Source organism: Sorex fumeus, unplaced genomic scaffold, assembly GCF_029834395.1.
Source record: "Sorex fumeus unplaced genomic scaffold, SorFum_2.1 ptg000039l, whole genome shotgun sequence".
Taxonomy (NCBI): Eukaryota; Metazoa; Chordata; class Mammalia; order Eulipotyphla; family Soricidae; genus Sorex; species Sorex fumeus.
In genome coordinates, this window is record NW_026606096.1 from 2443218 (window position 1) to 2461979 (window position 18762).

At 40.0% G+C, this 18762-nt stretch overlaps 1 protein-coding gene across 3 annotated transcripts in view; it reads right to left on the reverse strand.

Annotated features, from left to right (window-relative positions):
- SRGAP2 (SLIT-ROBO Rho GTPase activating protein 2) overlaps positions 1-18762 on the reverse strand; it is a 297179-nt gene that overhangs the window by 178122 nt on the left and 100295 nt on the right. For all 3 annotated transcript variants that reach the window (XM_056118890.1, XM_056118889.1, XM_056118891.1), the window contains exon 3: positions 7077-7269. In XM_056118890.1, coding sequence (XP_055974865.1) covers positions 7077-7269 — 193 coding nt within the window. The remainder of the gene's footprint in view (positions 1-7076; positions 7270-18762) is intronic.

Here is an 18762-nt window from a genome sequence, read left to right on the forward strand (position 1 = left end):
GCAAGCTCCATGAGCTCCAGGTTCTATTGAACTGGGATGGATTCTCGGCCTGCCCTTCTGCCAAGGGTGTCCCAGAGTTTTCAGCCTGAAGACTGTGTACCTGAGTTGTATCTGCTTGCCTTGGCATCTCTTTGGAGATTAGTCATGAAGCTGTGAAGTCATAGGCTGTTGTTTACATAGTGACAGCTGTGGGATGTCTTGTTTTAGTTACTTGAAGTGTAAGATTAAGTGTTTCACTTGTGTCTTTTATTGCTTCCTGTTGAACACTTTTGTGCTATGCACTTCCCTCTGAGCACAGCTATTGTTGTGTTCCTAGTTCCTAGCTCATGTGTTCATCCTCATTTGTATCTAGGAATCTTTTAGTTCTTTTTGACTTCCTCTTTGAAATGAAGGTTGTTTAGTAGTGTGGTTTCTAAATGTTTGAGTTTCTCCATGTTTGTGGTTTATTTCCAGCCTTAAAGAACCTTGATCTGAGAGGACATCTGATATGATTCTTATTCTATTTTATGAAGATTTCTTTTGTGTTCCAGTGCATAGTCTATCCTAGAGTACCATCTAGGAGTCTATCCATAAGTACTAGAGAACACTTTGTACTTTGGGTGGATAAAGAACCCAAAAGATATCTATTAAGCCCATCTCTTCTATTTCTTCATTTATTAGTTTTATTCTTTGTCTTTGTTTTTGAGCCCTACCCAAAGGTGCTCAAGGGCCACTCCTAGTTTTGTGCTCAGGGCTTCCTCCTGGCTCTGCGTTCAGGAGTTATAAGTGGTGTAAGAATTCAAACCAGGATTGCAACCACAGCTACATGCCAGGTGGGAGCCTTAGTCTTTGTTATCTCTCTCTGCCCCTAATTCTTCTTTTATACAGCTACTTCCTTGTGATTCTCTGTCTGGTTGGTCAATCAATGGTGAGAATGTGGTGTTAAATTTTCCTACTACTATTGTGTCAGTATTTTCCTTCAGACCTACTAGTAGATGCTTATATATTTTGGTGATCATTTAGTACATACATGGTTAATGACTGTTGTGTTTTTGGTGAATAGATCCTTTAATCATTATATCATGCCCATCTCTGTCTTTCATTACCTTTTTAGGTTGAAATCTATTTTATATAATCTATTTATAAGTATGGCTTTCCCCACTTTTTTTTAGCCTATTTTAACTTTATGATTGTTTTCCAGCACTTCAATTTAGACTGTATTAATCATGATCATTCATGTGAGTCTCTGTAAGCTGTAGAATGTTGGGTTCACCTTTACAATCTATTTTCTTTATTTCTGAAATAAAGAAAATATGCCGCCTTTTTTGTGTAGGTACTGTAGTCTCTGATTCTCGTGTCTTTTATATGAAACTAGTTATTGAAACTTGTAGTGCTAGTTAAGTGACCAAGAACTACTTTAGTTGTTGTCAGTGAAGTTTTGTGTCACACTTGAATGTTAACCAACTTTGTAGTATTCTTGTTTGGACGCTCAATTCATTCAGTGTGTTGGATATCTTATACTATTCCAATATCCAACTGGATTTCATGCAAAACATCTACTATTTTTATGGGGGTTCCCTTGCAGGTAATTTTTCGTTTTTCTCTTGCTGCTCTCAGTATATTATCTCTATCTTTGACTCTTGCCAATTTAGTTACAATGTGTCTTGGTGTTTTCGTTTGGGTTTACTTTTACTGGAATTCTGCAAGCATCCTGGATCTGAGGGACTGAACTGACCATCAGATTGGGGAAGTTTTGGGCTATAGTTTTTCTTGCCAGAACTCTTTCCCCTATCCCTCCTATCTTTCTGGGGTCCCTATAATTTGGATATTATATCTCTTCAGGTTGTCCTATAGATCTCTGAGTTTTTCTTTATTTTTCCTGATTCTTTTCTTTTTGGATGGCAGTGTTTCTTGTTTTCTAAGATGCTGATTTATTCCTCTGCCTTTTTGCCATTGCTTACTCTATTGTGTGCTCTTCAGATGAGAGATTTCTGACGGGAGTTTTTAACACTTTCTCTTTCCTTCCTGGAACCTGTCTCTACTGTTTGATTGAATCTGAGGCAAAGCCTAATTATTGTCATTTTGAAATTCTCATCTGAAAGATTAGAGCAGTCCTCTGTATTTGGGGTCCTTCTAGGGCTTTTGTCATTGTTCATTGGGGCAGGCAAATCACTCCCCTTATTCATTATATCCAACACTGCAGTTCCATCCCCATGTCAGGGGGTCCTCTTTGGTAAGAGGGGCTGTGGGGCAGCAGAGGATGTCCCTAAGAGGGAGTGTTCCCAAGGATGTGTGAGTCTTATTCTCCTTAATCTTAACTTTCATATTTATTGCTCAGAACTGGCTTATAAAGAATAATTTGTATCAAAATATTAGGGCAATAGAAATAGAATTTTCTGTTTTTGTTGGGACAATAAAATAGAAAATGCAATATAAGTGGCATTAATTTTTTTTGTGACACCAAAAGCATCATAGATATGAAGCTTTTGCTAAATCACTGAAGCTTATCCTTTGCCCTAATTTTTAAACTCATTCATTCATTAAAAAAATCTAGTAAGAAAAAACTACTATATATTGCATATTATGTTAGTGTTTGAGGTTAAAAGATGAAACAGGAAGTTTATATGCATCACCCAAAAGGAGTATATAACATGGCAAACAGTGGTGGCATCCTAATTAAAAAACAAATACAAGACTGAAGAACTAAGGAGTCAGAGATATTTTCTCTTCTGGGAGAATTCAAGAAAATTTCTCAGAAATGGTCTGAAATCTATCTTAAAACATGGGTGTAGCTTAGACCTGAGTTATAGGTACCAAAAAAAAAAAATAGAAAGACAGTGAGAAAGCCTTTCAGAAGAAGAATGTTTTGTTTTGTGAAGATACACTAGAGCAGAAATAGGAAATACGGTGAAAAGCTAGTCAGAGTCAGATATTGTAGAAGGACTTGAACATCAAGGCAAGAAGGGGTATATTTCTTTGTGACAGTGAGCACTTCTCTAACTTTAATGTGCACACAAATCACTTGGGAATCTTATGTCAGTAAATCTGGGGACTGAACCCAAACGTCTGCATTCCTAACATCCCAGAGGGTACTGATACTGAGAGTCATACCTTGTGTATCAACTGGGAGTCACTGCACATTATCTGATTCTCAGAGTATTAGAAGTCACTGCACATTATCTGATTCTCAGTGTATTAGAAGACAAAATCTGATCATAGTGGATCAGGCAAATTTGAATGGGAAGAAGCTCTAGGTTGCTCAACACCACTTTTTACTAGAATCAACTGTGAAGTATCACACCAAATTGTTACCCATGCCCTACTCCCAGTTTCTGATTTAACTGGACTAGAATGGGGCCCAGACTTCAGCATTTTACAGAATTTCCCCAACAAATTCTAAAGTATAACCAGGGTTGAGGACCTCTGCCATAGATAATATAGTAGTATTGCAATCATTCAAGCAAAGATTTTCATGATCAATGGCAATGCATTCGAACAGAGGAACTGCATACAATAGTATAAATATACACTATTTTATTTTTATTTTGTAAATATAAAAAAATATTTTAACAGGAAGGGAGTTAAATGTATGGTTACAACACCACTGACTTCTTCTGATTAATGATTGGTAAAATGGTTAAGAATAGAGTTTATCACTTCCAAACAGTTTCTACGAAGCAAATATCACACTGATACCAAAAGCAGACAGAGATACCACAAAGAAAGAGAATTACAGGCCGATATCCCTGATGAACACAGATGCAAAGATCCTCAACAAACTACTAGCAAATAGAATCCAACTACTCATCAAAAAGATCATACACCATGACCAAGTAGGATTCATCCCAGAGATGCAAGGATGGTTTAACATTCGGAAATCAATCAACATAATCCACCATATCAACAAAAGAAAAGATAAAAAGCATATGATCATATCAATAGATGCAGAGAAAGCATTTGATAAGATCCAGCACCCCTTTATGATGAAAACCCTAGCCAAAATGGGTATAGAGGGGACCTTCCTCAACATAATTAAAGCCATCTACCACAAGCCTACAGCAAGCATCATCCTCAATGGGGAAAAACTGAGAGCCTTCCCTCTAAGATCAGGGACGAGACAGGGATGCCCACTCTCTCCACTGCTGTTCAATATAGTACTGGAAGTACTTGCAATAGCGATTAGGCAGGAAAAAGATATTAAGGGCATTCAGGTAGGAAAGGAAGAAATCAAGCTCTCACTATTCGCAGATGATATGATACTCTACTTAGAGAACCCAATAACTTCCACCAAAAAACTCCTAGAAACAATAGACTCGTATAGTAAAGTTGCAGGTTATAAAATCAATACCCAAAAGTCCATGGCTTTCCTATACGCAAACAGTGAGAGAGAAGAAAGCAACATGAAAAAAACAATCCCATTCACAATTGTGCCCCAGAAAATCAAGTACCTAGGAATCAGCTTAACTAAGGAAGTAAAGGACCTGTACAAAGAAAACTACAAAACGCTACTTCAGGAAATAAAAGAGGACATGAGGAAATGGAAAGATATCCCCTGCTCATGGGTCGGGAGACTTAACATTGTCAAAATGGCAATACTACCGAAAGCATTGTATAAATTCAATGCAATCCCTATAAGGATACCCATGACATTCTTCAAAGAAATGGAGCAAACACTCTTGAAATTTATATGGAACAATAAGCCCCCACGAATAGCTAAAGCAGTTCTTGGGAAAAAGAAAATGGGAGGAATCAACCTCCCGAACTTCAAACTGTACTACAAAGCAGTAATAATTAAAACAGCATGGTACTGGAACAAAGGCAGAACTGCAGACCAATGGAACAGGGTTGAATACACTGACATCTCTCCTCAATCATATGCTCATCTAATCTTTGATAAAGGTGCAAGTAATGTGAAGTGGAGTAAGGAAAGCCTCTTTAATAAATTGTGTTGGCATCACTGGACGGCTACCTGCAAAAAAATAGGCTCAGAACTCTGCCTAACACCATGTACAAAAGTAAGATCAAAATGGATTAAAGACCTCAACATCAGACCAGAAACCATAAGGTACATTGAAAATAAAGTTGGCAAAACCCTCCATGACATTGAAGCTAATGGTATCTTCAAAGATGCCACGCCACTGGCCGAGCAAGTGAAAACAGAGAAGATAAATGGGACTATCTTAAACTAAGAAGCTTCTGCACCTCCAAAGAAACAGTGACCAAAATACAAAGACAGTCTACAGAATGGGAAAGGATATTCACCGAATACACATCTGACAAGGGGTTGATATCCAGGATATACAGAATACTGGTTAAACTCCACAAGAAGAAAACATCCAACCCCATCCAAAAATGGGGCAATGAAATGAACAGAAACTTTCTCAAAGAAGAAATCCGAATGGCAAAAAAGCACATGAGAAAATGCTCTACATCATTAATCATCAGGGAGATGCAGATCAAAACCACAATGAGATACCATCTCACACCTCAGAGACTGGCCCACATCCAAAAGAACAAAAGCAACCGATGCTGGCGTGGATGTGGCAAGAAAGGGACACTCCTTCACTGTTGGTGGGAATGTCCACTGGTTCAGCCCTTATGGAAAACAGTATGGACGATTCTCAAAAAATTAGAAATTGAGCTCCCATTTGACCCAGCAATACCACTCCTGGGAATATATCCCAGAGAGGCAAAAATGTATAGTCGAAGTGACATCTGCACTTGTTTGTTCATTGCAGCGCTCTTTACAATAGCCAGAAACTGGAAGAAACCTGAATGCCCAAGAACAGATGACTGGTTAAAGAAACTTTGGTACATCTACACAATGGAGTACTATGTAGCTGTTAGAAAAGATGAAGTCATGAAATTTACATACAAGTGGTACAATATGGAAAGTATCATGCTAAGCGAAATGAGTCAGAAAGAGAGGGATAGACATAGAAAGATTGCATTCATCTGGGGGATATAAAGTAACAAAGTATGAGATTAATACCCAAGAATAGCTGAGATCAGCACCAGGAGGATTACTCCATAACTTAGAGGCCAGCCAGGTATCCTAGAGGAAAGGGCAGTTCAGATAGAGAAGGGAGCACCAAATAAAGTATGTTTGGAGGATCCTCCCAGGAGGGGAGATGCATGTCGAAAGTAGACTATGGACTGAACATGTTTGCCACTCAATGCCTCTTTTGCAGACCACAACACCCAAAAGGAGAGAGAGAACACAGGGGATTGCCCTGCCACAGAGACAGGGGGGGTGGGGGGATGGGGGTGGGAGGGATATTATCCATGGTGGTGGAAAATGGGCACTGGTGGAGGGATGGGTATCTGATCATTGTATAATTGAAACCAAAGCACAAAAAATTGTAAATCTACAACTTTAAAAAAATAAAATAAAATAAAGGGGGAAAAAAAAAAAAAGAATAGAGTTTATGGGCCAGAGAAAGAGTACAATGAATAGGATGCTTGCCTTGCATGAAGTCAACCCCAGGTTCAATCCCTGAAACCACATAGGGTCCCCACGGTATCACCAGGAGTGATTCCTGAGCAAAAAGTCAGGAGAAGTAAGTCCCAAACACTATGAGGGGTGGCCTCCAAACCAAAAACAACAACTTGAAAATAATGCAGAGTCTGGACTCAGAATGTCTGGTGTCTGGGTTCAAATCCAGTCCTACTTACTTAACAGGGTATGTTTATGTGCTTTGTGAAGTGGGGAAACTTGGTCAAATTCCTGTACCTCTTATGATTCAATTGCCTCCTCTGCAAATTGGGGATATAATAATAACCAACACACAGTTATAGTGATGAAGAAAATTAACATATATAGAGTTCTGAGGTGTTTGGTACACAAAGAACCACGTTTTGTGTTTGCTATTACTATTACAGAGTTCATATCTATTCTGATCTCTCCAAGATGTTGAACTGGTATGTTAAGAATAATCTGGAAAAGAAGTACTTAAAAAAAGCTCTCAACCCTAAGTCAATTAGAAATCACTAGGTTATTTGTTACAGACTCCAAGTAGATCTAGGTGGCACACCCACCCCTCATCACCTTGGACCATTTCCAAGATCTCTGAAAGTAATAGCTATAGAATCCCTACTTGAACTGCTGGTCCTTGGTGCTGCGTGTCTTGGCTAGGAAGCGCTCTGCCAGCTTTTCCAGGTTGCGGGAGTAATCCATCTCGATTTCAGCCTTTTTGCGGAAGAAGTCCTGGAGATCCTGCAACAATTGCACCCGAAGCTCACACTGCTGGTCCAGGCATTTCATTTGTTCTGTGAGCTGAGCACGAATCTCTGCAATACAACAAGGGAAGACAGGTGAGAATCCATGAAAATTCACATACGTACACCAGTATTTATCTTTTCCATGCCATTGCTCCCTATTATCTGGGGAACTTGAAGCTTTAAAAAAAAAAAAAAAGGAAAAAATTTTAATGTCTGAAATAGTCAAATGATTTGAGGTACCTACAAAAAAACTCAATTATTTTCAGACTATTGAGGAACACTGGGAACCAAGAAACTGTGAAATCATCTAAGAGAAACTCTTCTATTAGATACAATTACCATGGAAAAATTTGGGCTTTCTTCTAGCCAAGAACTTAATGAGCGATCTATAAGATACTATTTTCATATATTCCAGTCATCCTATGCAATATATAATATTTTCTTCCCCATTTTGAAGAAAAGAAAACTGGCTGAATTTTTGTTTTTATTGTTTGAAGGTGGGGGTGAGGGGTGCAGGAGGGGGTGTGGCACTGGGTCATACCCACCACTGCAAAAGTGCTCTTTCTAACTATGTGCTCAGGCTGGACACTTGCAGATGCTTGAGGGACCACATGTGGTGAAAGGTATTCTAACCAGGGGTTGGCTGCATGAAAAGCACCTTACTTTCAGATAAAACTGGATTTTGAAGAAATCAAGCAATCAAGTGGTTAGAGCCTGGATCCAAACCCAAATAGACTGAAATCAGAGCCCAAGTTCCAACTTTTTATGTTCCCCATCATTTCAAAATGTATTCAACATGTTTGTGAAGTAGACTGACATTTGAATGAAGAAAGGGCCCTGCCCAAGGTCAAATAATGACAGTCAAAAATTAAACAAATACCATTGAGCTTAGTTGGCTTCTATGCTACTTTCCCATCTTATCTGCTGTGTTCCTACTGGTCCGTCAGTATTGTGGAATTTGGAGGTATTGCATGACAGTCACATGCTTCAGGAGTTCTAGGATCTGTAGAACTGGGATGACCCCCCCCCCCCCACGAGGGCCCCAGAGTTCTCCGCCCAAAGACCAGTGAGTTGCACTGATTTAGCATCTCTTCTGACATTAGTTGTGAAACTGGGTGGTTGTTTACAAGTCGGTGGCTGTGGGATGTGGATGTGGTTGCTGGGGCTCCCTGAGGCCTTGGAGTAGGGGCATGTATCCCCGACCCCCATTTACCAGCAACAAAGAGCTCAGTGATTCCTCAAACAATGACTTTAATAATCCCTCTGTGAGATGTAACAATTTTCACAAATTTACTTTTACTGAAGTATTTTTCCTTTTTTTTCTTTTTTTTCTTTTCTTTCTTTTTCTTTTTTTGTTGGGTGTGAGGTCATTCCCAGTAATGCTTGGGGTTACTTCTGGCTCTGTGCTCAGGAATTACTCCTGGCGGTGCTTATAGGACCATATGGGATAACCGGGGATTGAACCTGGGTCAGCTGCATGCTAGGCCCTACTTCCTGCACTATCGCTCCAGCCCCAACTTAAGGTAAAGGTACAGGTAAAGGCCCTCCCGTTGATCGTCGATTTGCTCGAGCGGGCCCAGTAATGTCTCCATTGGAGACTTTGTTGTTACTGTGTCTGGCATATCGAATACTCTCGGTAGCTTGCCGGGCTCTCCGAGAGGGGCGGAGGAATCGAACTCGGGTCGGCCATGTTGGCCGCTTGTAAGGCGAACGCCCTACCCACTGTGCTAATTTGCCATTTTTTTCACAACAAGCAATATAAAATAAAGTACCTTTTGCCTAAGGGCTTTAGGGGGTGAGAAACTGGGAACAACTGTGGAGAGAACATTACACTGGTGATGGGACTGGTGTTGGAACAGTGAATACCCAAAACAACTGTATCAGGAACAACTTGGAAACCACAGGATTTAAATAAACTTTCTAAAAAAAAAAAAAGAATTAAGTGCCAGAACTTTTAGGCCAGCAGATAATTCACTGTATCATATTTCATAATTTCCAACAACAAAATATAAATCACTCTTCAAGAAGTAGATTTTTCCACTAACAAATATTATACCCATCCCTACTGCTTTCTCCTCCCCAAAGTTCAGAACCTGTGTTGTACTGGAGAGATATTTCTATCTGGCTTTGTAGATTTCTGGCTGGTGAGTGTACTCCTGCAAGGCTAGTAAATATCCTCTGGCTGGAGCTGCAGTAATGGTAACTTCAGATGCAACCAAATTTGCCTCAAATGCTATACTGCATTTGTTACTAACAACAGACTTGGCTCCCAAAGGAAGCAGCTTGCTAAAGCCAGATTGCTTTTTCAGCCCAGAAAAGGCCTACAGTGTGTGTACTGCAGAAATTTTGTATCCATTCCCATTTGAGTGAGAACGGGCCATTTTTCTTTCTATCTTTCTCCCTCTCCCCTTTGTTTCTGTCCCTTCATTCCTACTCCTCCTTCCCACCTCCATCTCTCTCACTGCTGGGGAGCAGGGCATACCACATGGTACTAGAATGAGCTCAGGACCTCAAATATTCAGGGCTAGTGCTCTACTGATGGAGTCATATCTCTAGTCCCTGGAGCCTTTTCTATAACCCCTTTCACTTGCAAGTCTGTTCAGTTCCAAATGCATTAGGATGTGACCGTTGCTCTAGTTCTGGGGATAGCACCTACATTATGATCTTTCCTTATACATGTTTCCAAATATGTATACAATTCATTGTCAAATAGTGTTCATTCTCAAGTAGTCATAAGAATGTTATATGTATAGGAAGAGCTACATTTTTCACCTGAGCTGTGGATAAATCATAAGAAAATACCAGAGCAGAGATATGATGCTTAAACATTTACCAACCACTCCTTTTATGAAGCAATGAGGGAGAGGCAAATAAATGCACATTTAACTTTGTCATGGAATAGCTGGGGTGGGGGTGTGGGGTGGGATACCTAATCTATTTCCATCTTCATTTTTATTTTCATAGATATTACAATCTGGTTCTTTGTGGGTATTCTTTAATAATCTTTTTTTAAATAATATATTTTTTAATTGAATCACTGTGAGATACACAATTACAAAGTTTTTGAAATGATTGGGTTTTAGTCACACAATGTTCCAACACCCATCCCTTTGCCAGTGCACATTTCCCACCACCAATGTCCCCAGTTTCCCTCCTGTTCCCACCTACCCACCCTTTTGGGCAGTAAGGTATGCAATACAGATACTGAAGGGCTATTATGTATACCCCTTTGTCTATCTTTTGCACTCAGTTTCTGTCCAGAGTGATCATTTTCAACAATTATTGTCACAGTGGTCCCTACTTAGGTGCAGCTGTTACCCTCTTCATTCCCATAACCCCCCTTGCCAAACATCAATGGAACAAGACCTGCAGTCACCTCACCTGAACTGAAACCGAGCACCAGAGGATTGTTTCAAGCAGACAGAAGATTGCGTAGAAAAGTCGCCTAGCTCATCACTCATCAAAGCTCTCTTGGTCTATGTTTTTGGAGTCTGATTACAAGGGAGTCGAGAGGAAGAGGGAAAAAAAATCTACAGAGTGCATGCCAGGCATGTGGTTATTGCCAAGGATTCTGAACATCTTAAAGGCAACGGCTCCTGTCAAGACTATTCCTAGAGGCATCTATCTCCCTTCTATATACCATAAGAAGATTGCACAATAGTCACTGGCTCGGCAGACTGCATGAGAAGGTCATTTAAACTCTTCACTGATATCACTTAGAACCTGCATATTAAATAAGAATCATGGCATCTGAGGGTAAAATGTTTCTCCGGGTATCCAGTCAGATATGCAAGGGGTTATGGATGGGTAACAGGCAACGGGTCATTCCCCTTGAGTGACCTGTAATTTATTCACTCAAATCTTACAAACAGAGGGAACAAAAAGAAGTCAACTAAAATAGATGGGAATCACCTCCCACCAAAATAAAGGAGGCTAGATAAATTCCAATGACATCCATTAAGTTCCAGGGTTGTCTTGTCCAAGGAACCAGCACTTCAAAGAATATCTCTGAGTACAGGTTTAATTTAAGAAGTCACCTTCAGCCAACACAGAATTCTTCTGAATTCTCAGGTGCCTTAATTAGTAGGCAGCTCAGAACAGATGACATTCCACCCTCAGACAACCCTATATACCCCTGAGGGAATGGGAGCATGTGTTATTAAACACTGAAAGGGCGCTTATATACATAATCTAATTCAATCCTCACAACTAATCCATGAACTATTCCCAGCTACCTGACTGTACGGATGAGAGAACTGGATTAAGACTCATTAAACAGCCTATCAATGGGTCAGAAATTAAGAGTAAATGGGATCAAAACTAAATTGTATTTTAGGATACAACGATAGGATGCAATTCATACAATCATAGGGTTGTATGAGTTGTTCATAGGATTGTACGAGTTGTCAAAGATTTTAATAAGTCAGGGTAACAAAAGAAACAAAACCTGAATTTGGAGTTTCGGAAAGTATTTCTGGGCAAATCACAGTGACTATGGATCTTACTCCTGGTGGATCCCCTTCGCCTTTCTGCTGAATGGTGATTCAGATGCCCAGAGGCAAAGAGCCTAGAAACTCACTAACTAGCCCATGTTTCCACTAACTTACAATTTAGCTGGGTCCCTTTCCCAGCATCCTAGATCTATTCTACAGGCAACTTTGGAGAAGATGTTTATCTTGCCCTTAGTCTGTAAGTAATCTTAGAGGATAGAGGCAGAAGAGTCTTTTTGGAGAGAAACCACCAGCCAACATGGTTTATATGTGATAGGCCCCAATTGAGTAGCCCCCCAACCTTCCTGAAAGAAGAATCATTGGCTCCCGTAGTCAGAGCATCTGGACACTACAGGGAGATTCCAACCACTTCATCTCCAGGGTTACGGCACCAAGACAAAACGGCTGCTCTGTCCAGGGCAAAATGTGCTGTTGCAGCTACTACTAAGAAAATAAATGACACCCCAAGAAGGTAGTTGTGTCAGCTCCAGTCTTCTGTCCCTGTATATATATACATATATGTATATATGTACATATATAAATATCACAAATGAATGAAGTCATTTTTCTATCTGTCCCTCTCTTTCTGACTCATTTTATTTAGCATGATATTCTCCATGTCCATCCATTTATATATATGGCAGGAAACAACGGGCCACTTGATGCCAGCACAACCCAGCTCAAGGCTCCTTTTTGCACTCTTCCTTACAGAGAAAACTATAAGGGCAGAGAGAAGAAAGGAGCAATTTATAAAGGTACTGAAAGATTTATAAAGGTATTGAGAGATTCCTCACAGTCCCCTCGTGAACTATGGCAAGTGTGTATATCAACATGTGTGCACATACACATACACACACACACACACACACACACACCACTGTACTTCGCTAAACCAGTTCCTTAAGGTTTTACCAATTGTAGTTGCCCAAATGTATTTGGGAGCTGAGGACAATGGAGCTGCCCCTAAAATGAATTGGGGACAAATCATGTTCTCACCTCAAGAAGCTGCTGTTATCACAGGGGTATGCACAGATGCCCTGGCCAGCCACAGAGCCAAAGTACAAAGTTCACCATAACCTACCTGGGTGATGTATGCCCCAAATTACTTTCCCTGCTTGTTTACTGAGACTTTTATATGGCATCCCCATAGCCTAAGTGACAGTCATAAAGAATAAAACACATTCAAATCCTATAACGAAGGATTTGAACAAGAGAAACTTGTTGCATTTGCTCTGAACATTATTGTAATAAAGCATGGTAGTAACTTCTAATCTCAAGACCAAAGACTCAAAAACCAGCAATCCAAAGTCCTCTTTTTCCCCCCGTTTTTAAAATTAAACTTGAATAAAACTGCAGTTTCCTTTACAAAAGAAAAAACTTTTAGAACAAGTTTCCACTTGGAAAATTGGACTGAATACAAGCTTAGTAGCAGGAGACCCTGGTTTAATTCCCACCATTACATGATAAACTGAGCACTGCCAGGAATAACCCCCAAGCACAGAGCTGTGAATAGATACATAAGCATCAATGGCAGTGGCCCTCCCCACATCCCTCCAAAATTTAACTCTTACAGAAAAAAATGTTTTATCTGAATACTGTATCTTGCCTGCTAAATGAAAAATGGGCCAGCACACAACAAGAAGGAAGGAATACTTGTTTCCTATTTTCCATTTGTATAGGCTGAATCTCAGTTGTGCATTGAAGGGCAATCTTGAAAACTGCTCCTCTGAACAAAGACTTGAATGGCAATGACACTAAACTCCACAGATTGGTCACCATTAGGTCATCTGGAAAGGGTATCAGTTTAAAATGTGGCAAAACAACACATCCTGCATGAGTTCAAATCCGGGATCAGCAGACATATATATGCAGCAAAACTTTCCAGGAGAAGTGCTGACTCCATGTCTATGAGTTGGCACTGCTAAGACACTAACTATACATGTCCTGAGACGAAGGAGAAGACGGTTTTCCTTGAGTACTGAATGGGTACAAAAAAGATGAGATGAGGGAAAAAAAAGTGACCCTACTAGGATACTGATCATTTGTCAAAAGCAGTTAACCCAGCCGCATCAAGAATCACATACAGTAAATTACATAACATCTGCCAATGCAGGTGAGACTGTCTGAAAACTGTCTTCATTTTAGAGAATACCTAGGAGATTCACCAGTCAGCAAGTTCAGAGGAATCTTGTTTAACCTATGGCTTTTATTCAGAGATAATACCAGCCCCTCTTTCAAAATTCTCTTCCTTCAGAAACTTTCTGATTATCAAGTGGGACCCCTTTCAATGAATCCAACATTTGTGAGGAGAAAATGGGGATGGAAGTAAGTGAGAGAAAGATATAACCTTTCAGGAGAGTAAGATAGGCACATCCCTCCCTTCCCTTGAGTACCTTAGGAACAAAAGCTGCAACCCCACCAGGTTCTGAGCAAGGATGTGAGGTCAGTCCTTCCGCATTGGGAACTTGGCCTGCCTGCCTGTCTTTTACCACAAAATCTGCCTCACCTGCTTTTAGTTCTTTCACAAAACAACATGATGTCACCTCAGTCATCTCAGGAATATTAATTCCTAGGACCTTTCCAGCAAGTGTTATATAAGAATACAATTGACGCTTTCACTGGACTCTATCCTCCATATCTCTTAGCAAGACCTCTTATCAAAACAGTAATCAGCCCCTCTCAAAACTGTTCCCAAGGAAACAAAATGCTGAAATGCTCTGCCAAGACTACTCTTTATCCTGCTGATTTGCCTTTCTATAAACTCAGTAATAGGAAGCCCCTTTAAAAAAAACCTTGTTCCACAGATGAGAGAATCAAAATCCAGAGCAGGGAAGGGAGCTGTGGATATCAAAAGCCATTTAATTCAGATTAAACAGAACCTACTTCTACCTTAACCCAGCCACTGGGTTCCCAAGCTAATATTTTTCTCCACTTATTCTTATCACAAATATTTATTTGAGCACCTTCCAAATGGTCTAAGAATAACAAAGTTAGCAAAGTAGTGGGGGAAAACAACAAGTAAAAATCCTAAAAATAAATGAGGGATGCACACAGTGCCAGGAGAGCAGTGGGATGGGTGGCATCTCACCCTCTAGTCACATATTTCACAACTGATATGATTTATCTGTAAGTTATAAAAAAAAAAGTAGGAAATGTGAAATGTTCTTCCTGATGACTTTTCTTTATCCTACTGTATACAAGATAGGAATAGACACAGTTAATCCAAGTAACCAACCAATGAATAGCTGCTAAACTCCTAGAATATGCAGATGCGCTAGATATACATACATATCTCTCTACTACTCCTTAATGATAAGCCACCTATCTCCTCCAATAACAATAACAATGGTTGACTGGGGGGGAGGGGGGGCAAGGGGCAGCCAGCACCCACCCAAACAAAGCCCCAGCAGCTGCTTTATCCCACCACCCAAAGCCAGAGCTATGCCTCCGGCCAGACTCCATCACCTCCGGACTGACTCACTGAGAACTCAACCTGCCAAAACACTCAGGTGCATGGGTCTCTAAGGTTGAAAACTCCAGGCCTTCTCAGAGTTGGGATGGGCTACCTTCCCACCCCCTAGTATTTCCAAAAGTCCCAGCAACCATACCCACAAACCACCTCCACTGCCATGTAAGCTCATCTACCGGCCCTGTTCCAGAAACTCATAAACAAATCTCAAAAAAGATCAACTAGCCACAAAAATGTCTCAGACACAGCCCTGTTAAGTATTTAACTCCAGTTGGACTGCCCAGTTAAAAACTCTGAATTTTCTGGAACACGAGGCCAAATTTGCGGCCGTGCGACATCTCCAAACTTTACAACACTGACAATTCAGTAGCAGCACAACAGACTGGATGGGATATAACATGGAAGCCAACCAATCCCGACTAACAAAAAAGATTAACAACGTCTTACAAATCCCTCAGACAGGATTAATCTCCCCACGATGAGATACAAAATTCCCACTAATTTTCTTCTAAGGAAATATTTTTGAACAAGCAATATAAAACAAATTGTTGAGGTCATGCTACAGGAGCAGATTTGAAGGGTACTTGGGAAAATGGAGACAATGGTGGAGGAAAGGTGAACAAACCATCATGAACAACTCTGTAAATCACCATATTTAAATAAAGTGTGTGTGTGTGTGTGTGTGTGTGTGTGTGTGTGCGTGTGTGTGGTGTCAGGGGTGGAAAGAAGATGGTTAACTGTTACCTCTAGGCAAGACCCAGGGAAAAATATGAGCCCAAGACTATTGCCACCATTAGAAGAAAGTCCTTGTGAGAATGTAGCTGTCTTGGAGGATGCAGTTATGAAACAGGTACAGAAAATTTGAGGACCTAAATCAAGTCAAGGCCAGACACTAACCTTTTTCCCTGACCTCTTTAGTCATACAAGTCTCATACAAGCTTATTGTGTGTTTGTTTAAAATGCTTCTCATTGGGGGCTGGAGCAATAGCACAGCAGGTAGAGCATTTGCCTTGCATGTGGCCCGACCTGGGTTCGATTCCCTTCATGCCATATGGTCCCCCAAGCACCGCCAGAAGTAATTCCTGAGTGAAGAGCCAGGAGTAGCCCCTGTGCAATGCTTTACACTGGATTTTTAGTTCCTTGCAAACAAAGGAGTCTTAATGAATAAAGTAAGGAATTCTGAAGCATAGAGGTCACTGATCTCAAGGAACTTGAAATCTAATTATAAGGTGTAATAAAAATATACGATACATTATATAACTATGTAAGATACATAGTTTACATGATATACACTTTACAATGCTATGCACATGATGTTATGAAAATTATCACAAGTGAAAATTTTGAGAACTTAAAGCAGTAGGGACTATCAGTATAAAGAAAGACATTAAACTTGAAAGGAAGAACTACTTCAGTTCACCAACAAAATCCTGGAGCCCAGAAAAATATTTGGTATATAACAAGTCTTCAAATTTATAAAGGAAAAGATAAGAAAAAGAAATGAAGAAGGGAGGAAATAAAAGTCTGAACTAGTATTCTGAGGAAAGGAAGAATTTTCGTAAAAATATAAGAGTGAGGAGATAATATACTAAAGGAAGATAAAACCTACATCAGTTGGTGAAAGTACGTGAGTGTGGTCCCTGTGTTGTGATGAGAAGCAACGCCTAGACAGAACAAAGGATGACACAGAAACCTGGTTGGTGATAGGGTGCAGTTCCAAAGGCCAATAGAATAGATTGGATTTAAGAGATAGAAACAGAAGTGCTGAAAGTTTGCATCAGGATGTCAACAAAGTTGAAGAAAGAGCAAATAGACATTTATGCCTTATAAAGAGTAAACATTAATGGGGCTGGAGCGATAGTACAGTGGATAGGGCATTTGCCTTGCACACTGGTGACCGGGTTTGATTCCTGGCACCCCATATGGTCCCTGGAGCCCTGACAGGAGTGATCCCTAAACTCAGAGCTAGGAAGGAGTAAGCCCTGAGCATGTTGGGTGTGGTCCAAAACGAGCAAACAAAGAGTAAGCGTTAATAAACAATCAAGGCTGATGGCACAAATGTCAAAATGAGTGAGTGAATTCCAAAAGTGTAAAATGTGCACGCACATAAACACTAGTCATTAAAAAGAAAAGAATACTTTAGAGTCAGTGACCCAAAAGCCAAGTGATTCCAAACTACCTTCTCTAAGTGATGGTAAGCACACTGACCACTGACATCCTTTGGGTTCAAATATGTTTTGATGGGAAGGGAAGAAAGAATGGTAATTGTATTTGGTCTTTCTTTACTAACAAGTTTTCTGCTGGCCATCTTTAGTCCTATGTAGCATATTGTCCCAAAAGTTAAGAACAAAAAGAAACTCTCCTCCCCTTGCATTAACTTCATATTATCTAAAAATAACGCATGCAGCTTTAGAGACAAAGAAAACCAACTAATAGGAAGGAGGAGAAAACTGGCCATAAGAGTTTCCAGAGAACACACCATTAACTCTAAGTTTAAATGAAGGCACAGAAAGCAAACCCATAAAACCAACGAAGCAAAAGGATATGGAGAGGACATTTCAATGAACTTCAATCATTGCCAAAGTTCTGGTAGGCTGTCTTTTCTCTTTCAAGTGCCTCAATAGAAAATCAGAGACAAAAGGCTCTTCAATGCCAAAGTAGTAATTGTAGGTTCCCCGGCTTTCTTTGAAATGTTCAAGAAACAATTTCCAAGGTTCAAAATTTATAATTACATGGCAGGGATGTGGCACAGGGGCAGGACACATGTTTCTCATGTTTGTGGCCCTGGGTTTGATGTGGGCACTGAAAAAAATCTAGAATTAATTTATATTGCAAACTAAAGATTTGGGGGTAAAAAAGACCAATAACTCATCTAGAAGTATGCCTAATCTATTGTTCCCAATTCACCAATAAGGGCAAAGAATCAGTACACAAGGGCCACAATAATCAACCAACAAGTCTAGAAAATATATATCTTATGCTGTCTCTGTGCAAAAATTGGAGTGACAAGTCACCGAACATACAAAAAAACCATGACACTGTCTTTTTTTCAAGGACCTTTTGGTCCAATTTTTAAAGAGGGAGCTAAATGCAACAGTATTCAATAATATATGTACCACAATAATGGTTTCAGAGAAGAGATTAGAAGGGACCAGTGAAGACCTGAGTTAACCTTGCGGTCTTAAACTAGGGATGATTTAAAGAAGTGGAAGGTGGTGATAGAAGAAACAGAGGTGTGGTCAGTACAGCAAAGGTAAAGTAGCAGAGATGAAGATAATGAATAGGAGACAGTGTAGAGCAATAAAATACTCTTCTATAAACATACAGAAAATTAAGGGGGTATAGGTGAAATAGGAAGAGGGCCAGCAGAGTGTCTGCAGACTGGATGAGAAGATCAGAGACAAACAGCTCAGAAGGGATCTGCAGTCTATAAAAAAGCAAGGTAAGAATCTTGAAAATTAGAACTGTTTAAGGAGAGTCAAAATCTAAGTAATTTCCTGCCAATCAATTCCTGAAAAGAGTAATGACAATTTAAACCTGACTACTATAAATAAGACACAACAGTAAAACTGGATGTTGCTCAAAATTCTAATATACTCGGAG